Consider the following 16453-nt stretch of genomic DNA (forward strand, 5'->3'; position numbering starts at 1 on the left):
AGGGATTGTCTTTAATCTTTTGACACCCTAGTCCAAGCATTCCTGCCTCTCCACATCAGCAAATTAGGTTATTAGCTCTTAATACCTCGAAATCTAGACCTTCTGTGCCAGAGGGTAACAGAGAAACAAGATTAGGGAGATTGCTTCCAAAGCCTGGCATTTCCAGCAGGGTTAGTAGCTGATCAGCGCTTGAGAATGTCAAGCAAAGAGCCAGCCATGAGATGAAGAAAACTCAAAACAATTCAGAGCCAAGAAGATCCCTGAAGAACATGGATGTGATTGCATGCTTCCCCTGTAAGTTTAGCAGCCAGAGCACTCAGGAGTGCACATGCCTCTGGACATCCTTGCCAGGGAGGGAGCAGCAGCCCCGTTCTGGCACATGTTGCTGCTGTGAGCAGAGCAGGCTGAAAACCAGCCACCAACAGGGTGGCCTCTGGTGATGGATGTCTCCTGGGTGGAGATAGAGCTTCCATGCTCCTAAGAGCAGAGAAACCATTTGGATGAGCAGGAGAGAGAAGGGTCAGTTTTACAGAGGATAAGAGGTGAAGTCCTAGGATGAGGCGTGGGGCATATTGCCACTGAGGTCCTGGTTGCCCTGAGCCAGCTTCTGTGCTACAGGAAGCAGAAGCAGTGTCTGATTTTAGGGAGATTTTCCCTCTGGTAGCTGATCTCTACGTATGTGCTAAGTGGAGGAGTGTGTGCTGCCGGGCCACAGCTTTGGTAGTTACAAACCTCAAAAATCAAGCTAGAACTGAGAAAATCTTGATTTTTCTGCTCTCCAGCCCATCAAAAAGGGAAGTAAGCATTCTGAGTAGTGAATTTTATATGTGGGATTTTACAGGGTGAAAGTTTACCTGTGAGAGACCAGGTAGCTATTATGGGTAAGTTTACCCTTAGGAGTGATGCTGTAGCATGCAGGGAAACAGGCTCTGTGTCTTGTGTGGAGCATCAGGGGATGCTCTTGTTCAAGCCTTGGCTTCAGAGCTCTTCTTTTCAGCTCAGCTGAAGTGGGTTCAGTCCCCACTAAGTGGTCAAGGAACAGCTAAGAGGCATTTGTCTGGTGTTTGGATTTCAGGTACTCACTTCAGAAGGAGGAAACATCACTGCACTGACAATCAGTGGCTCTACAGATGCCTCCTTATGCTCAGCTCCCGCAGGACCAGCTCGCTGCTGGGTTACAGTATGACAGTATTGCTGATTGAAAACTCAAATTTGATCATGTTTTTACCCAAACTGATTGCTTTCCTCATTTCTTTTCTGCCTTGCTGATCTGTAGTTTCAGTGGTTTCCAGCATGTTAAGGTTTATGTGGAGTCCTTGGTACATGGTTGCCTTATGTGCATGGCTTCCGTGTGTCACATGGATCAAATGGTTGAGAAACTTCAGCTTGGTGACTTGGGCCCCAAAGATGTCTGAGATTTAGCTGCCCAACAGTTATTGCATCAGGGAGACCCACTCTGATGTCTGTGAAATGTGAGCAGCCTGTACAGGTGCCAGGCATGAGCACGTTCCCCTACAATCCAATCTGGAATCAGCACAAGGCTCCTTGTAATTCCCACAGGATCTTGGTCTATCAGTTTTGTGCTGTAGGTCCCTGCTAGAAAGCTGCATTTAGGATCTTATTGCGCTCATTCAGGTGCCTGAGGAAAATTCCTTGGCAAAATATTATCCTTCAGGATCCTTGTAGAATACCAAAGAACAGGAGGAAGGCTACCTTGACTCCTCGTAGCCAGGCACCTTGCTTTCACAGGTGTGCTGTGCTGCCTGGTGACACCCCTAAGGCCAGGGACACAGGTTATGAGAGAGGGCCTCTTCCTGTGGGGGCTGTCCTTGGCTTCAGAAAAGTGATTTCTGTGTGCAGATCTGAAGTTACAGCTGTGAAATCCCCACCAGCATGCATCCATGGTGAGGCAAGAGCAGAGGACCTTCAGCAGTATCCTAAAGCTGAGTGGAATAGTTTCCTATAATTCTATAAACTTTCTCTCAAAATTTGCTCAATCAGAATGAAAGGGCACGGTGATGTAAAATGTGAGATTTAATTGAGGATCTCTGAATAGAATTATGAATCCAGCTCCATGTTCCTACATTTGGAAATTTTCCCCAGAAAGCATCTCCATTTATCTATGTCTGTGTGCCTTGAAATGTATTATCAACTGATAGAAATCTGATTTGACCCAAGGGCTTTAAAAGTCTGCATTTTTTGCTTCATGTAGGAGTTTCTAACATGTAAATGGTTGCATAAAGAGACTTTACACTGGGCATAAATGACATCAATTTTTTAGAAAACCATGCTACTAAGAGACTGTAGAGATTTTTCAGGTATAACGGTCAGTATCTTTTTACAGCATTTGTTTCATTAGCAGTTTTAGAAAGTTCCAATATTGGAGAAATTTGGGAAACTATTTTTGCTGACACTGAAATAGAACTGAAAATGATGTTACTGTTCATGTGACTGAATTCATGCACAAGTATGACTGGAGGGTACAGTCAGAAAATTAATGTATATGTTCAGATCCAAATCAGTGAAAATGAACCATCTCCCATCTTCCTCCTTCAGCTACGCACCTTTGAAGGATGTGATCCAGAGTGTTTGAAATGCACTCCAGAACTGGGAAATACAGATTTGAGGAGAAGCTTCTACTGAGGGGACTTCATAGAGCTGCAAAAAATAGAATCATATTGAAGATGTTACCTCCGCATGAGTGCTTTTAATCTGTCCTTTTGAATACTATTAATGAAATTAAAGATTAACTCACTATTCAGTGGTATTTTCTTCTGAGTTGCAGGCTCGTGCAGCCTGCAGTGAGAATTCTTCCTCATTTCTGTGGCTTTGGAAGGTCACAAGTGACATGAACTGCACAGTGATCCGTTTTTATCCTCCGTTGCATCCAAATTCCTGGGTTTTGTTCCACTTGTTTTGTAACACTTTGCTGGAGTGTTGACTTGAGTGTTTGTCCCAAAACCTGTGTAGGTGCACACAGAGCTGTAGTGATGCTCATCAGTGTGGTTGTGCTGGTAAAACCTGAGCTTTACCTTCCTGTAAAGCAGCAGCCCTCACAGATTGTGTGGGGACACACAGCCTGACCTGGGGGACAGCTGAGTTGAGCTGAACCTGTGGTTCTTGCAATGTGGCAGCTCCTGTCTCCCTTGCAGCTGTCCCCCCAGCAGCCACAGAAAGTGTTTCCTGTCTTAGGCCTCTTCCTCGAGTTCTCAACACGTGTGGGGACATCTCCCCACACAGGTGGCACTTGGCACACTCTGCTGGTGTGGCAGTCGTGCTGCACAGCCTGGCTGACACCCTGGGCACACTCTGCTGGTGTTGCAGTTGTGCTGCAGAGCCTGGCTGACACCCTGTCTTTGCCTGTTTCCCCAGGTTGTTGCACTGTCGTCGTGGAGTCTCTTGAGAGATTCGATCTACTACACGCTGTCTGTTGTTGCACTCATCGTGGTAAGTTGGTGAAGGTTTTGGGAGCCCATGTCTGCTGTTTGTGAAGGTTTTCCATCTGTGGGAGCCCATGTTTGCTGCCACCTCTAAAGGTGGCATAACAGTCATGTAGCTGACATCCCAGCTCGAGCACTCATGGGGATTCCTGCTTGTGGAAAGCTGCTCGTGGTCTCCCTGGTTCTGCTGGGAAGCTTGGCCTGAGAGCAGGAGGTGGAGGAGTGTCATTGTGACCCTGTGCAGACATGGGGAGCAGAGCTAAACCCACGTTCTGAGCCCCCAGGCAGGCCTGCAGTGGGTGGGTCAGTGCTCTCCTGGCCCCCATGACTTCCTGAAATGCACATCACTAACCTGTAAGGAGGCAGCACTTGTGCCCAGAGGAGAGAGATCCTGAGCAGCTACGAGAAAACCTTCAGGTTAGTTTTCCCACACATAATAGGGAAATGCAGTGCATGCTGACAGCAAGTCCTCAAACAAAATCTACACTTTGAACAGTTCTTAGTGCCTATCCCAATTTTCATCAAGCTCAGAAAGTGCTCCAAATCTCCCAGAATCGGGCTATTCCGTGAAAAAAAATTTGGTACAAGAGTTAAATAAAGACACTGCCATCATTTTAGTATTACCTTTGCAACCAGTACCAAGCAGTGCCAGGAAATGTAAAAATTGAATTTTCAGTTGCACATCTTTTTTCCCCCCACCCTAGCCTAATACCCTAGATTCCCTAAGACAGGAAGAGAGTGATTTTGGGGGGTTAACTTCCATATGTCAGCAAGAAGGGGACTTTAGAGTCAGAAGAGGGTTGCTTGCAGTCTGGGTCACTTTGGTTGGTGTATTTCAGCAGTGGGTTTTGGTTTGTTTCCTGCTGCACAAGCCTATGTTTCCAGATGTACTCTGTAGCTGCAAAGGTCTCCATTTGCCTTGTCCCAAACAGGGGATTTTTCTCAACCTGTTTGTACTTTTATTCCCCATAGTGCAAGGCCAGCCATTTTTTACCTGGTGAAAAATAACTTTTCTACATAATTACTAGCAATGAGGTGCAAAACAAAAAGCTTTTTTTTTTTTGGTTTTGTTTTGACAGTTTGACAGTAACCTCTTAGAAGACACTTCAGTGCTTTGCATGCAGGGATAATTTTTCCATATGAGGGCATTGAAACTTCTCTGCAGCTGGAATAGAGTCATCAATCTTAAAGAATTATATTGTTTGTTGGAGTTTGTTCTCATGGTGTTTTAAACAGCAACCTGTTGTGCTGTGTTAAAAGTTGCACTCCACTGGTATCTTTAGTAATCATAAGTACACCTGAGGGGAAATAAATATATTCCTTCCAATGCTGAGATACGGCAACTTTATCAAAAAGCTTGATACTGTGCTGGGAAAATCAATATGACTTTGTCTCTATTTGCACTAGAAAAGGAAGTATTTCTTACAATGCTCTTGTAAGAAATAGAGCAGTATAGACTCACCTGTTTGCTGCTCCAAGCCATTTAGTGAACTCTGAACCACAGAGGTTCATATATCCACAGAGGTGGATATAAACCACATTTACTGTACTTAATTCATCTTGATTCAGCCCTATGATTTTTTTTAACTTTATAATAGTATTACTTGTCTTCTAGTAGAGTTTGGCAAAACTCGCTCCTTGTTCTCTTGAAAGGAAAAAGATGCATGTGCATCTTAACTTGAAGGGACATGGTCAGAGTCATTAGAGGCAAAATTGAGATGGGTGTTATTTTTAGTCACAGAAGGCGGTGCACACACTTTCACCTCCCATCACATCAAAACATTGTAACCTAAAACAGGCCCTGTCAGATTAGATCACAGTGACTGGGAACTGTAATTTACAATGCTTTGTGGTCATGTTTTCTTCCAGTAACCAGTGTAACTCTTGCCTCCTGCCGGCTGTCACACAGGAGTTGCTATTTACGGCTGTATGGCCAAGGGGAAGTGTTCACTGTGCTTTCAGGGCCTCGTTCCTTTTCCCTCTCACTTCCCTGGGGCACAGCCATGGATCTGTAATCCCTGGTGTGGTCACACATTTCCCTGCTGGTGCTTTGGAAGGGCTGAATGGACCACAGCCTGTCATGGACCCATGAGGGCTGCATGTGATTCCAGCTTCAGCCTCCTATGGAGGCACCGGCAGCCTGGTGTGACGGTGTTCACAGGGGTCCGAGGATGAGGGAAGAGATGAGGATCTGACTCCATGTTTCAGAAAGCTTGATTTATTATTTTATGATATATACTATATTAAAACTATACTAAAAGAATAGTAGAAAGGATTTTATCAGAAGGCTACCTAAGAATAGAAAAAGAAGGAATGAATAACAAAGGCTTGTGTCTCGGACAAACAGTCTGAGCCAGCTGGGCTGTGATTGGCCATTAATTAGAAACAACCGCATGAGACCAATCACAGATGCACCTGTTGCATTCTACAGCAGCAGATAATCATTGTTTACATTTTGTTCCTGAGGCCTCTCAGCTTCTCAGGAGGAAAAATCCTAAGGAAAGGATTTTTCATAAAAGATGCCTGTGACACCGCAGGGCCTTCTGCAGCCATCCCGCTGTGATGGGAGCAGGACTGGAGGCACAGGGAATGGCAGGGCACGGCAAGGGGAAGGGCCTGGTCACAGAGCCTGGCAGCCACTGCCCCTGTGAGCCTTCAGGTATTGCCAGTGTGGGCCCTTCAGCCGCTGCCAGTGTGGGCCCTTCCCTCACCCCTTGCCATGGTGCTGCTGCTTCCTTCACAACTCTCACCATGGCATTGGTTCTCCCTTGACACCTCTCACCTAGGTGCTGTTCCTTCCCTCATGCCTCTTTACCATGGCACATGTCCTTCCCTCACACCCCTCAGCATGGCACTGGTCCTTTCCTCACGCTCCTTCACCATGGCTCTGGTCCTTCCCTCACACCCCTCAGCGTGGCACCTGTCCTTTCCTCACGCCCCTTCCCTCACCCCCCTCAGCATGGCACTGGTTCTTCCTTCATGCACCTTCCCTCACACCCCTCAGGATGGCGCTGGTCCTTCCCTCACACCCTTCAGCATGGCACCGGTCCTTTCCTCACACTCCTCAGCATGGCACTGGTCCTTTCCTCACACCCTTCAGCATGGCACTTGTCCTCCCCTCACACCCCTTCCGTCACACCCCTCACCATGGCATTTGTCCTTCCCTTACACTCCTTCCCTTACACCCCTTCCCTCATGACCCTTCGCCATGGCTCTGGTCCTTCTCTCATGCCCCTTCCCTCACAACCCTCAGGATGGCGCTGGTCCTTCCCTCACACCCCTTTCTTCATGACCCTTTGCCATTGCTCTGGTCCTTCTTTCACACCCCTCAGCATGGTGCTTGTCCTTCCCTCACCCTTCCCTCACACCCCTCGGCATGGCGCTGGTCTTTCCCTCAGGGAGGAGGTGCACCCCCAGCACTGTTGGGGAAGCTGCAATGCCTGTCCATCGGCAGGTTGCCAAAGGGGCTGTCAGTAGCTGCAGTCAGCTGGGGTGATGGTCACCCTGAGCTGATGGGAACAACACCCTGGGCCTAGCAGGGCATGGCAGCAGCTGCAGAGCTTGCTGTGGATCTGCTGGTGGGTCACTTGGCATCCAGCTGGGAGCTGGCAGGGAAGAGGCCATGTCCAGTGAGAGAGCCGGGTGGGTAGGTGGGTCAGAGGGGTGCAGCCCTGTCTCTGGCTCACCACTGCTTTCCCTCTAACTGCTGCACAAGGACCCAGTGCCATTTGGGAAAGGGGTACCTGCCAGCCTTGACTAGCTGAGACAAACCATGGGTTAAGAAGTTCAAAGGCTTGGCAGGAGGGCAGTGCCAAAATACACCCGAGCTTGATGCCATTGCCATTACTCTTGCTTTACTCTGTTCCCTGCCTCAGGTGATGAGCTGTTTTCAACTGTTGTTTTGTGTATAACATGCTATTTTTAAATCTTTTCTCCACAGTTTATTTATGATGAAAGAGTTTCCTGGTAAGTGAATCCCTTTTCATTTTTTCTGGTTATACCACAAAAGCTGTCATAATTAGTGTTTATGAGGAGGAGAAAGCTAAAAAGTTCTGCAGGGCAGCTATTTGCTGCTGTATGAGAAACATCAGCACAAGATAGGCCAGAGTAACTAATTTTTTGAGCTAGAGAAGAAAGCCCAGGAGAATCAGACTGTTCCTGGTACAGTGGCTGCAGTCAGTGCCCTCTGCATGCCCTGCAACAGTCTGGGGATGACAGTGTGCTCAGCAGAGCTGTGAGTGTGCATGAAGGAGCCACCCAAGCAGTCATAAATAAGTGTATAGTTGGATTTTTCATAATTTAGTGAATGGCCAGTTAAAAGAAGTAATTTTAAAAAATCCCTATTAATGTGTTAAAGAGCAGTGCAGTAGGTATGATAGTCTAGGAGGGCAGCAGATACTTTTCAGTTGCTTTGGTCTCATGGTTTTGTTTCTGGCACATCCCAGAGGTGATGTGGTGACATCTGGAGGGGACAGTGGAGGTGACAGCTTTGACTTTGGTGTCACTCCCAGCTGGTGTCATTTGGATTACAAGCACTAGGGAGCGTCAGGCTGCTTGGGTTGGTGTTTTCCCTCACTGGCTCTTGCCCATTTCAGAGGCAGGTTTCAAACACCCATTCTTGGCAATGGCCTGGTTTTCTTTGTTGATTTTTTGTGTGTTTCTTTTTAACTGGCCAGTTGTATTTAACTGTGGTCTAAAAAAAACCCCAAAACACATAACACAGAAGCTGAGTGTTGAATCTTAAGAAGCAGGGAATGAGACATGGATATAGTTAGTGCAATATCTCAAAATCCTTGTGGAGAAAATGTTCCATGAGTTTAGCATACAGTAGTTCGATAATGATGATCTCCACAAGGATTAGCAGTTTGCCATGGGGAACTAAGCAGAATGCAGCATTTTGGACAGTGAAAAAGATCACCTAGAAACAAGCTCTAAAAGCCATATTGTAATTTGTTTTCATACAAATTTCATTATTCCATTAGTTTGACATGGAAACAGCAGAGGGAACAAGCTTGTCTGTATGTAATCAGCAGTTTGAACTGCTGCCTGCTGCGTTCTCAGCACTCATGCAGCAGCAGTAGCAGCAGAGCAGCTGCCCCTTGCTCAGGTTGTCTCAGCATAATTGGTTTTAAAAAGCCCAGCATCCTGCTCAGGTTGTCTAACACAATTGGCTTTGCAAAGCCCGGCATCCTGCTCAGGTTGTCCCAGCACAATTGGCTTTACAAAGCCCAGCATCCTGCTCAGGTTGTCTCAGCACAATTGGCTTTCCAAAGCCCAGCATCCTGCTCTACACTCCTGCAGGCAGAGCAGGGTGGCTGCTCCCCTCCCTTGGCCACATCCCATGGTCATTGTCCTTATGGAAGTGTTGGTGGTCCTTGGGTGTGCGATTTGCTCACTGAACTCCTGGGTTTTGTCACTTGTTCTTAGCTGACAGGTCAGTTTGGCCAAGTAAAGTCACAGAAGTCAAGAAAACAAAGAAAGGTGTGTGAGCTGTTTCTTTGTGCATCCCTTTTTTATAGAGGAATGTTAAGACAGCCTAGGAGGCTTGAGCCTTTCTACACACTTGTGGCATGTCAGAAACATGGGGGAATGGCTGAACAGGGGCTGCTGATGCCATGCCCTGCTCTGATGTGTTTGTGTTGCTCTCGTTTCCAGGTGGGAGTCCTTAGTCTTAGTGCTGATGTATGTCATCTACATCTTTATAATGAAGTAAGTCAAATGTACCCTCAGCTTATCTAAATTTGAAGGTTCCTTGCTCTCCTTGCCTCACCTAGCCCTTACAACAAGAAGAAGAAACAGCCTCCAGTTCTATTAGGGAAACTTTCTGGCTATTAGGGAAAAATTTCTGCACCAAAAGGGTTGTCAGGTGCAGGAACAGGCTGCCCAGGCCAGTGGTGGAATCACTATCCCTAAAGGGGTTTAAAAGATGTGCAAATATGGTGCTTAGGGACATGGCTTAGTGGTGGGCTTGGCAGTGCTGAATTAACATTGGACTGGATGATTGTGGTGGTTTTTTCCAACCTAAACTATCCTGTGAATCTGTGCTTTATGGATCTCATCCTGTGTGAACTGACCAAGGCTAACAGCAAACCCGTGGCAGAGCAGAGACCTGGATCCATCCTCAAGTCCCACCAAAACAGTCTCTTCTCACTTCCCTTTACCATCCCTACTTAGAAATAAGCAGGAGTGAGATTCCAGCAAGTGATTTTCTGAGCAAATTCACACATCTGGCCTGTGTGACTTCTTCCACACAAGTTCTTGCTAGTAGAACTGGTCTGTTCTGCTGTTTTGTTCACATCCTCCTGTCTTGTTTTCAAAAGACAGTGGAAAGGAAACCCAGATTCAAACTGGAACATTCAACAAAACCTTCCAGCTGCCAAACACACCAGTGGTCTTGTCTCCACAAGTAAGACTGGAGATTTGTTTTGAAATGATGAATAGAGTAATATTGTGAGAGTAATTCTCAGTGAGAACAGCAAAACACTCAGGCTGGCTGAAGGAACACAAGTCAGAATTCATCTATTAATTAGAAATTTTAACATGGAGGGTAGCTTTTTACTCTTGGAACAATTAACTGACCAGCAATACAGTTCTAATGTGTGCATTTTTTTTTTTTCTAAAAACAACGTTGTAATGTCAACAGGCTTTTCAGACCTGTTTGGATATAGCTTCAAAGGTTGTCAGCCTAGTTAGGGACCTCTGCCAGGTGTTTATAGGGGTCTGCCCTTGCCTCTGAGTCATGAGGAGAGCCTTGACTCTTATTTGTGTCAGCTGCCAGATGCCCCAAGAAGCAAGGATTATTCTCCACCCATGCCAAAGTTGAGATGAATTTAGCATAAGGTGTTGTGTTTCTGGGTTGAGTCCTCCCAGTAAAATAATGCTGATACTCAGGTGTGATAAAAAAATATACTTGGATGATGACAAGCAAAGATTCACACCTAACACATAAACATGCATGTCATTCAAGATCCATGGCTTCTATCTTTCATAGCCTTCTGGGTATAGAGAGATTGTTTGATGTGCAATTTAGCTGGAGCTCTGGGATCCTCCTTAAATCCAGAGGAGTTTACTTCCCTCCCTTAGCTGTATTGCACAGGATACAAGGCTAGAAAAAGAAGACTTTCCCAGAATTCCTTTTCAAGAATTAAAGCTACATCCTGAGTTTGTTTCCTTTGTGCAGGTACAACTCCACCATACATCACTTCTTTGAGAGGAAGACAAAAAACTCAGCAAATATGGTGAATGGTTTAGCAAGTAACACAGAGATGGATGACAACAGCAACTGTGATGCCACAGTGGTGTTACTAAAGAAAGGTAACTGTTCCAGTAAGTCACCCTGTCACTTGCATCATTCTGGGTGTTCTCTCCCGCTCACACAGTGGGAACTGCTGCTCTTTTGTAAGCCATGAAACAGGAGGGGGCAGGTGGTCCTTTTGGAACCCCTCTCCCAGATGGGGACACAGTGTGGGGATCCCAGCCACCCACAGCCTGTGCCACTGGAGATGGCTGAGGCCTCTTGTGGCTGATTCTTGCTGCTGGACAGATTGCTTGTCTGCAAGGACTCCTTCAAGCCCAGGGGCTGCTTATCTAGCCTATTTTGATTCCTTCTGTGGGTGCTGTTACTCTGCACTGAAGTAACATGTCCAGTTAAATTTAACTCCACTCCAAAGGGACATCAACTGAGCAAGGAAAAAGGCCCTACTTACACCAGTGTACACTTATTCCCAGTGAAAGAAGGGTGGGGACTCTCTGTGGGTCTGGGTACTGTGCTCTTACTGCACATGCTGGCTTTACCATGCACAACTTTTCCATGCAAGTGGTCTTTAAGGGTGTTTCACTTTGGCTGAAATCTGTTCCAGTTTGACTTTAGTCATGATCATGTATAAAAATGGTTGTATTTCTTCAGCTTAAAAAAAATTCCCCCATCCCATAGCTCAGCAGTTGTTCAGTGTCTGCATTTGCAAGGATGTCCTAAACCATATTCACAGTGACTTTATTTTGTCTTTAAAACAGTCAACAAGCATGTGCAGTATCTGCTTGGGATGTATGTGTACCTGCTCTCAGGAATAACACCTCCCCTTTTCCTGAGGCACTGACTTAGCCTGAGAAGAAGCTCCATCCTGTCCAAATCAGTCCTGGTCTCTGACCACAGATGGGCTGCCTCTTGTGTTTAGCTAGTCTATCAAAAAACCCCAACCAACCAACCACCCAAAAATTAGGTCTCTTTTCCTGCAGATGGGGCTTGAGTGGCATAGTCTGTGTACAGCAAGCAGTTAAGCATGAAATGTAGTGGGGTTTATTTGCAGCAGCAGCAGAGTCTGCCAGCTCTCAGTTTCAGGCCTGTTGCAGAGGGAAGGCTGTCAGCAGTGCTGTGCACTCTGATTTGGGGAAGCTGCTTTTTTGGGGACAGCTCTCTCTCCCCTGGAGCTCTCCACAGCAGACCTATGCTGGCAATTCTGTACCAGGAAAGCTGGATTGGGAAACCTCAGTGAGCACAAACTCGGGCCTTGCTCATCCAACTTCACCCAGTGGGATTTGGTTTAAATGTTCCCACAGTGGGTTTTTTTGCATACTCTGCTGATAACTTTTTTATTTGGACACTTGTGGTTACTCACACTGGCCCAGGAAGGAAGACAGGAGGGTTGCTTCATCTTCTTGCAGATTGTTCCTGTATTTCCTGGGGGCTGGGCCACAGGAGGCCTCGAGAGGCAAGTGGTGCTGCTTTGTGTCCCAGCCAGGGGTACAGGGCCACCAACAGCACCTGTTGAAATGGGGTGCCTGGGGGTTTCAGACTTCTGGGGCCTTTTCTGAAACCTTTTCGGAACAGAGGACCAAAAAGTCTGAAACAAAAAGATTTCTGTGTTTGGCAGTTTTTCCGGGTGCCATTCAACAAGTGCCAGTGTGGAAAAAACCCACAAGGAAAAGCCTTGTGGTTGGTTTTTTGTTGTTGGTTTGCATTTTTATTTTTTTGATATGGAGGAGCTCACATATTTACTCCACGGAAGTCTCAGTAGGCAAAAAAAAGTAACATAAAGGCTGAGGAGATAGTCTTGTGTCAGACTAACAATGATGGTTAAAAATGGTAATGCCACAAAACATCTGCCAGGTGTTTAACACTGGCTTTAATAAACCTGTGCAGAAGTGTGTTGGAGAAGGCCTCAGGTTTCCCTGCTGCCAAGTCCCAGTCCTGGCACAGAACTCAAAGCCCAAGGTGTCATCCAGGTGAAGGAAGGATGATCCCCAGAGGCAGCAGTGGGCATTGGCACTGTGCTCCAGGTGGAGCACAATCCAGGGACTGGCTCCCTGTCCCTTTGCTCCCACACTGTGGATTGCTCTGGCTAATGCAGTTGCTGCTGGATTTGGTGGCAGTTCTTAGCCATGAGCTGCAAGCCCAGGGTGCAGGAGTGTTCTTTTCATTTGTATTGGTGCCTTGTAGGAACACAGCTGTGGATGATGAGGACAATATCCTCTCAAAAGTGCAGGTTGCTCTAAGTAGCTGCCTGGGTGGGATAGCTGCTGTTGAAGCAGCTGTGCCTGACACAGCCTGCGATGAAATGTGCAAAGCAGATTTAGTTCTGCATGAGTGGTCTTACTATGTTGACAATTTATTAAAAACCAGGAATATAAGGTGTGTAGAAGGCAGAAATTAAGGATGGATGAGGCCTGTTTTGAATGGTGTAGCTGAAGGAATGGTTCTTACAGAGAACTTCTTGAACCCATGGGTTCATTCCTCTTAGAGCCACATAGAACAGGAGGAGAGACTGCTGAAAGAAGGCCTCAATTTGTTTTTGTTCCTTGGCTGCAGGAAATTTCCACCGAAAAGCCTCAGTGATCATGGTTGATGAGCTGCTCTCTGCCTACCCACACCAGCTTTCGTTTTCCGAGGCTGGGCTCCGGATCATGATAACCAGCCATTTCCCTCCCAAAACACGGCTCTCCATGGCCAGCCGCATGCTAATCAATGAGGTGTGTCTCTTATCTCCCCCCCTACCTGCCCTGCTCCTCCTGAATTTGCGTTTTCCTCTAGCAGCGTCTATCTTGAAATGCAACTCTGGTGTTTCTCCTGGATCCCTGATAGCGCTCTCCCAGATTTTATTGTTCTGGCACTGACTTCACTGAATGTCCCTTGCTTTCTGTGCTCTTGGAGGTTTTAGCAGAGGTTGTTATGTAGCTGTTACATGTAGCTGTTGCTCACAGGAGGTGCCCTCTGCACAGATCTGTTTGATAATATGGTACTACCCCCACACTGCACTTAGTGTTGTCACTTAATGGTCTTGGTGTACTCCTGGAGTCAATTCCGCTGGAACTGACCTTGTAAAAGTTGGCCACTGGACCTTCTCTTGTAAAAGTTGTATATGTAAGATTTTTCTAGTGGTCTGCAAGCAAGCATCATGTTGTACCCACTGAAAATCATTCCTTTTACTTTCAAAGATAAATTTGTAAAGACTTCTACACACCTCTTTCTCTGTTCCCCCCTTTTGCTTAAAAAACCCGCAAATTTAAAAAAGTCGTATTTTTCATCAAGTCTGCCTTTATTTACAGAGACAGAGGCTGATCAACAGCAGGACTTACACCAACGGGGAGTCCGAGGTAGCCATCAAAATCCCCATCAAGCACGTGGTGGAGAACGGAACGGGCCCCAGCAACTCTGCCGAGCGCGGCGTGAATGGCACGCGGCGCGACGAGGACGCGGCCGAGGCCCGGAACGAGAACGAGAACGAGGACAACGAGAACAACGAGAACGACGAGGAGGAGGAGGACGATGATGATGATGACGACGACGACCATGAAGGGCCCTACACGCCTTTTGACCTCCCCAGTAAGAAGCTGTCCTGCGTTTGTGCGGTGTTTGTTTGGATATGCTGGAAAGCGTTGCGGGTGGATGTAGAGGTGGAAGTGTCTCTGAGGGTTTACATCAGCTTTTACTTGTCAGTGAGGCTTCTGGCCACATGTAAAAGAGATGGGGACTGGGAAGCAGCAGGAACCTCTCAGGGTTCCTTTGAGTCACAGTTGTCATAGGCGGAAAGAATTCTTGTGTTGCAGATGAGCTGGAATACCATAGGGAATGGTCCTGCCCTTTACAGGCAAGATACAATTTCGGGAGCTCCTGTTCAGGTCTCACTCAAACAGCATTTCTGGAGTTTGAATGAGGAAAAGACCTGAGCCTTAAAGAGAGTAGTTTAGATGTCCTGTGGACTTCCATAGTATGTGAAAGGCTGGACCTCTGGAGATCTCTGGTTCCACCCCCTGCTCAGAGCAGGTCCTCCTCCAAGTCTGTGTCCAGTTGAGTTTTATTATCTACAAGGATGGACATCCCACAGACTTTTGGGCACCTGTTCCAATGTTTGACCACCCCAGTAAGAAAAAAAGAGAAAATGCACAACTTGGTGTACTATCTGTTCTGAATTTCCCTTTTTGGAAGTTGAGTCCGTTGGCTTTTGTAATTCCCTTGTGCAAGGAATTTTGTAATTCCCTTGTGAAGGGCCTGCTTCCATCTTTTCTGTACCCTCCCTCAATTAGGTGATTGAAGGTGAATCAGATCTCTTTCTTGGACTTGCATTTTATGTGGTTTTGTAAGAACTTGACTAGGGAGCACATGTGGTCTGACCTGTTACTTAAACTCTCAGGGAGGCCCTTCATACTCCTGTGCCTGTCTCTGCCCTCCTGTCTGCCATCACATTATTATCTTCTAAACAAGGAATGACATTTTAGCATAACAGACTGAGGTGTCCCTGGCATCTTGTTTGCACATGATGACAAAATAATTACATTCTGAAATGTGATTGTTTCCCTCTGTTTTGTTGTTTGGCAGCTGGCAAGATAGAAATGTTGAAGTGGGTCTTCACATGGCCCTTGAGTTTTGTCCTGTACTTCACAGTGCCCAACTGCAACAAACCCCACTTGGAAAAATGGTTCATGGTCACCTTTGCTTCTTCTACCCTGTGGATTGCAGCTTTTTCTTACATGATGGTGTGGATGGTACGTACAAATTAACCCAGAAATCACTGGGAGAAGCAGCAGCAGGAGGGGGTTTGGCATCTAGAGAAATGCATAGGAAGTTCTACACACCTGAATTTTCAGGTGAGAGACCCTAGGTTTGCTTCTATTTCTTTTGGACCTGTCCACACTCAGAGAAGAAAATTAGGGGCCAGTAGCCATGGCCTTTGAGCTTGATTTAGGGCTGGCATTTCATCCAGATTCTTTACTTTGGGCAGGAATTACAGCTGCAGCAGTGGAACATCTCCTAGTCCTGCAGGGTAGTGTGAGGGGTGCTGAGGGATAATCTGGCCACAACAACTTTTCATTCTCTTGGAGCAAGCAAGCTCAAGAGACTTGGAGTTGTGAATGATAACACTTTGAACTTAGCATGAACAATAGCATGACATTCAGTCAAATTCCTGCAGAACTAGAGCCATAGGGTGGTTTTGTGTCAGCTTAGCTGGTATTTGCATATAACAATGTTTACAAACCTCATCCAAGCTAGTATTTGTATATAATAATGTTTACAAACTTCATCCAAGATCAGGAGGCAGTTACCCAGGGTAGTGAGCCACCATAGAGTCTCTTTTCCAGATTAGTATCAGGAAAACTGTGGAGGAAATGTATGGAACCACTAACCTGTGAGGGTACACGGCAGGTGAGTGCTATCCCCTGCCAGTTGATGAATACACCAAAAAAGCCTGTCACTGCCTCTATTTAAAGGAAGTGTGAGTTTGCACTGAGAGATACCCTCTGTCTCAGCATCTTGCAGAGTTAGGCCAAGTTGGTGTCAGGTCTTAATTGTTGTAAACAGCTTGACAGTTTATTCCATGTTCTCTTTAGGTGACAATCATTGGGTACACCCTGGGAATTCCAGATGTAATCATGGGCATCACTTTCCTGGCAGCAGGAACCAGCGTGCCAGACTGCATGGCCAGCCTGATCGTGGCCAGGCAAGGTGGGTCACTGCAGGGATGGCTTCCTGCTGTGGGGCTGTGTCCTGACATTCTGCTCCTCCTCAGGCAGCACAGATG

General features: G+C 46.5%; 1 protein-coding gene across 2 annotated transcripts in view; it reads left to right on the plus strand.

The window, feature by feature from the left end:
- SLC24A3 (solute carrier family 24 member 3) overlaps window positions 1-16453 on the plus strand; it is a 105921-nt gene that overhangs the window by 72245 nt on the left and 17223 nt on the right. Inside the window, exons 7-14 of one of the 2 annotated variants that reach the window (XM_054290526.1) lie at window positions 3373-3447; window positions 7381-7406; window positions 9096-9149; window positions 10621-10766; window positions 13246-13406; window positions 13983-14259; window positions 15253-15419; window positions 16263-16377. In XM_054290526.1, coding sequence (XP_054146501.1) covers window positions 3373-3447; window positions 7381-7406; window positions 9096-9149; window positions 10621-10766; window positions 13246-13406; window positions 13983-14259; window positions 15253-15419; window positions 16263-16377 — 1021 coding nt within the window. The remainder of the gene's footprint in view (window positions 1-3372; window positions 3448-7380; window positions 7407-9095; window positions 9150-10620; window positions 10767-13245; window positions 13407-13982; window positions 14260-15252; window positions 15420-16262; window positions 16378-16453) is intronic. The other variant, XM_054290527.1, reaches the window with a different exon arrangement.

This window comes from Melozone crissalis, unplaced genomic scaffold (genome assembly GCF_028551555.1).
Source record: "Melozone crissalis strain CALT ecotype California unplaced genomic scaffold, PUWL_Pcris_2 ptg000081l_1, whole genome shotgun sequence".
In the NCBI taxonomy this organism is placed as follows: domain Eukaryota; kingdom Metazoa; phylum Chordata; class Aves; order Passeriformes; family Passerellidae; genus Melozone; species Melozone crissalis.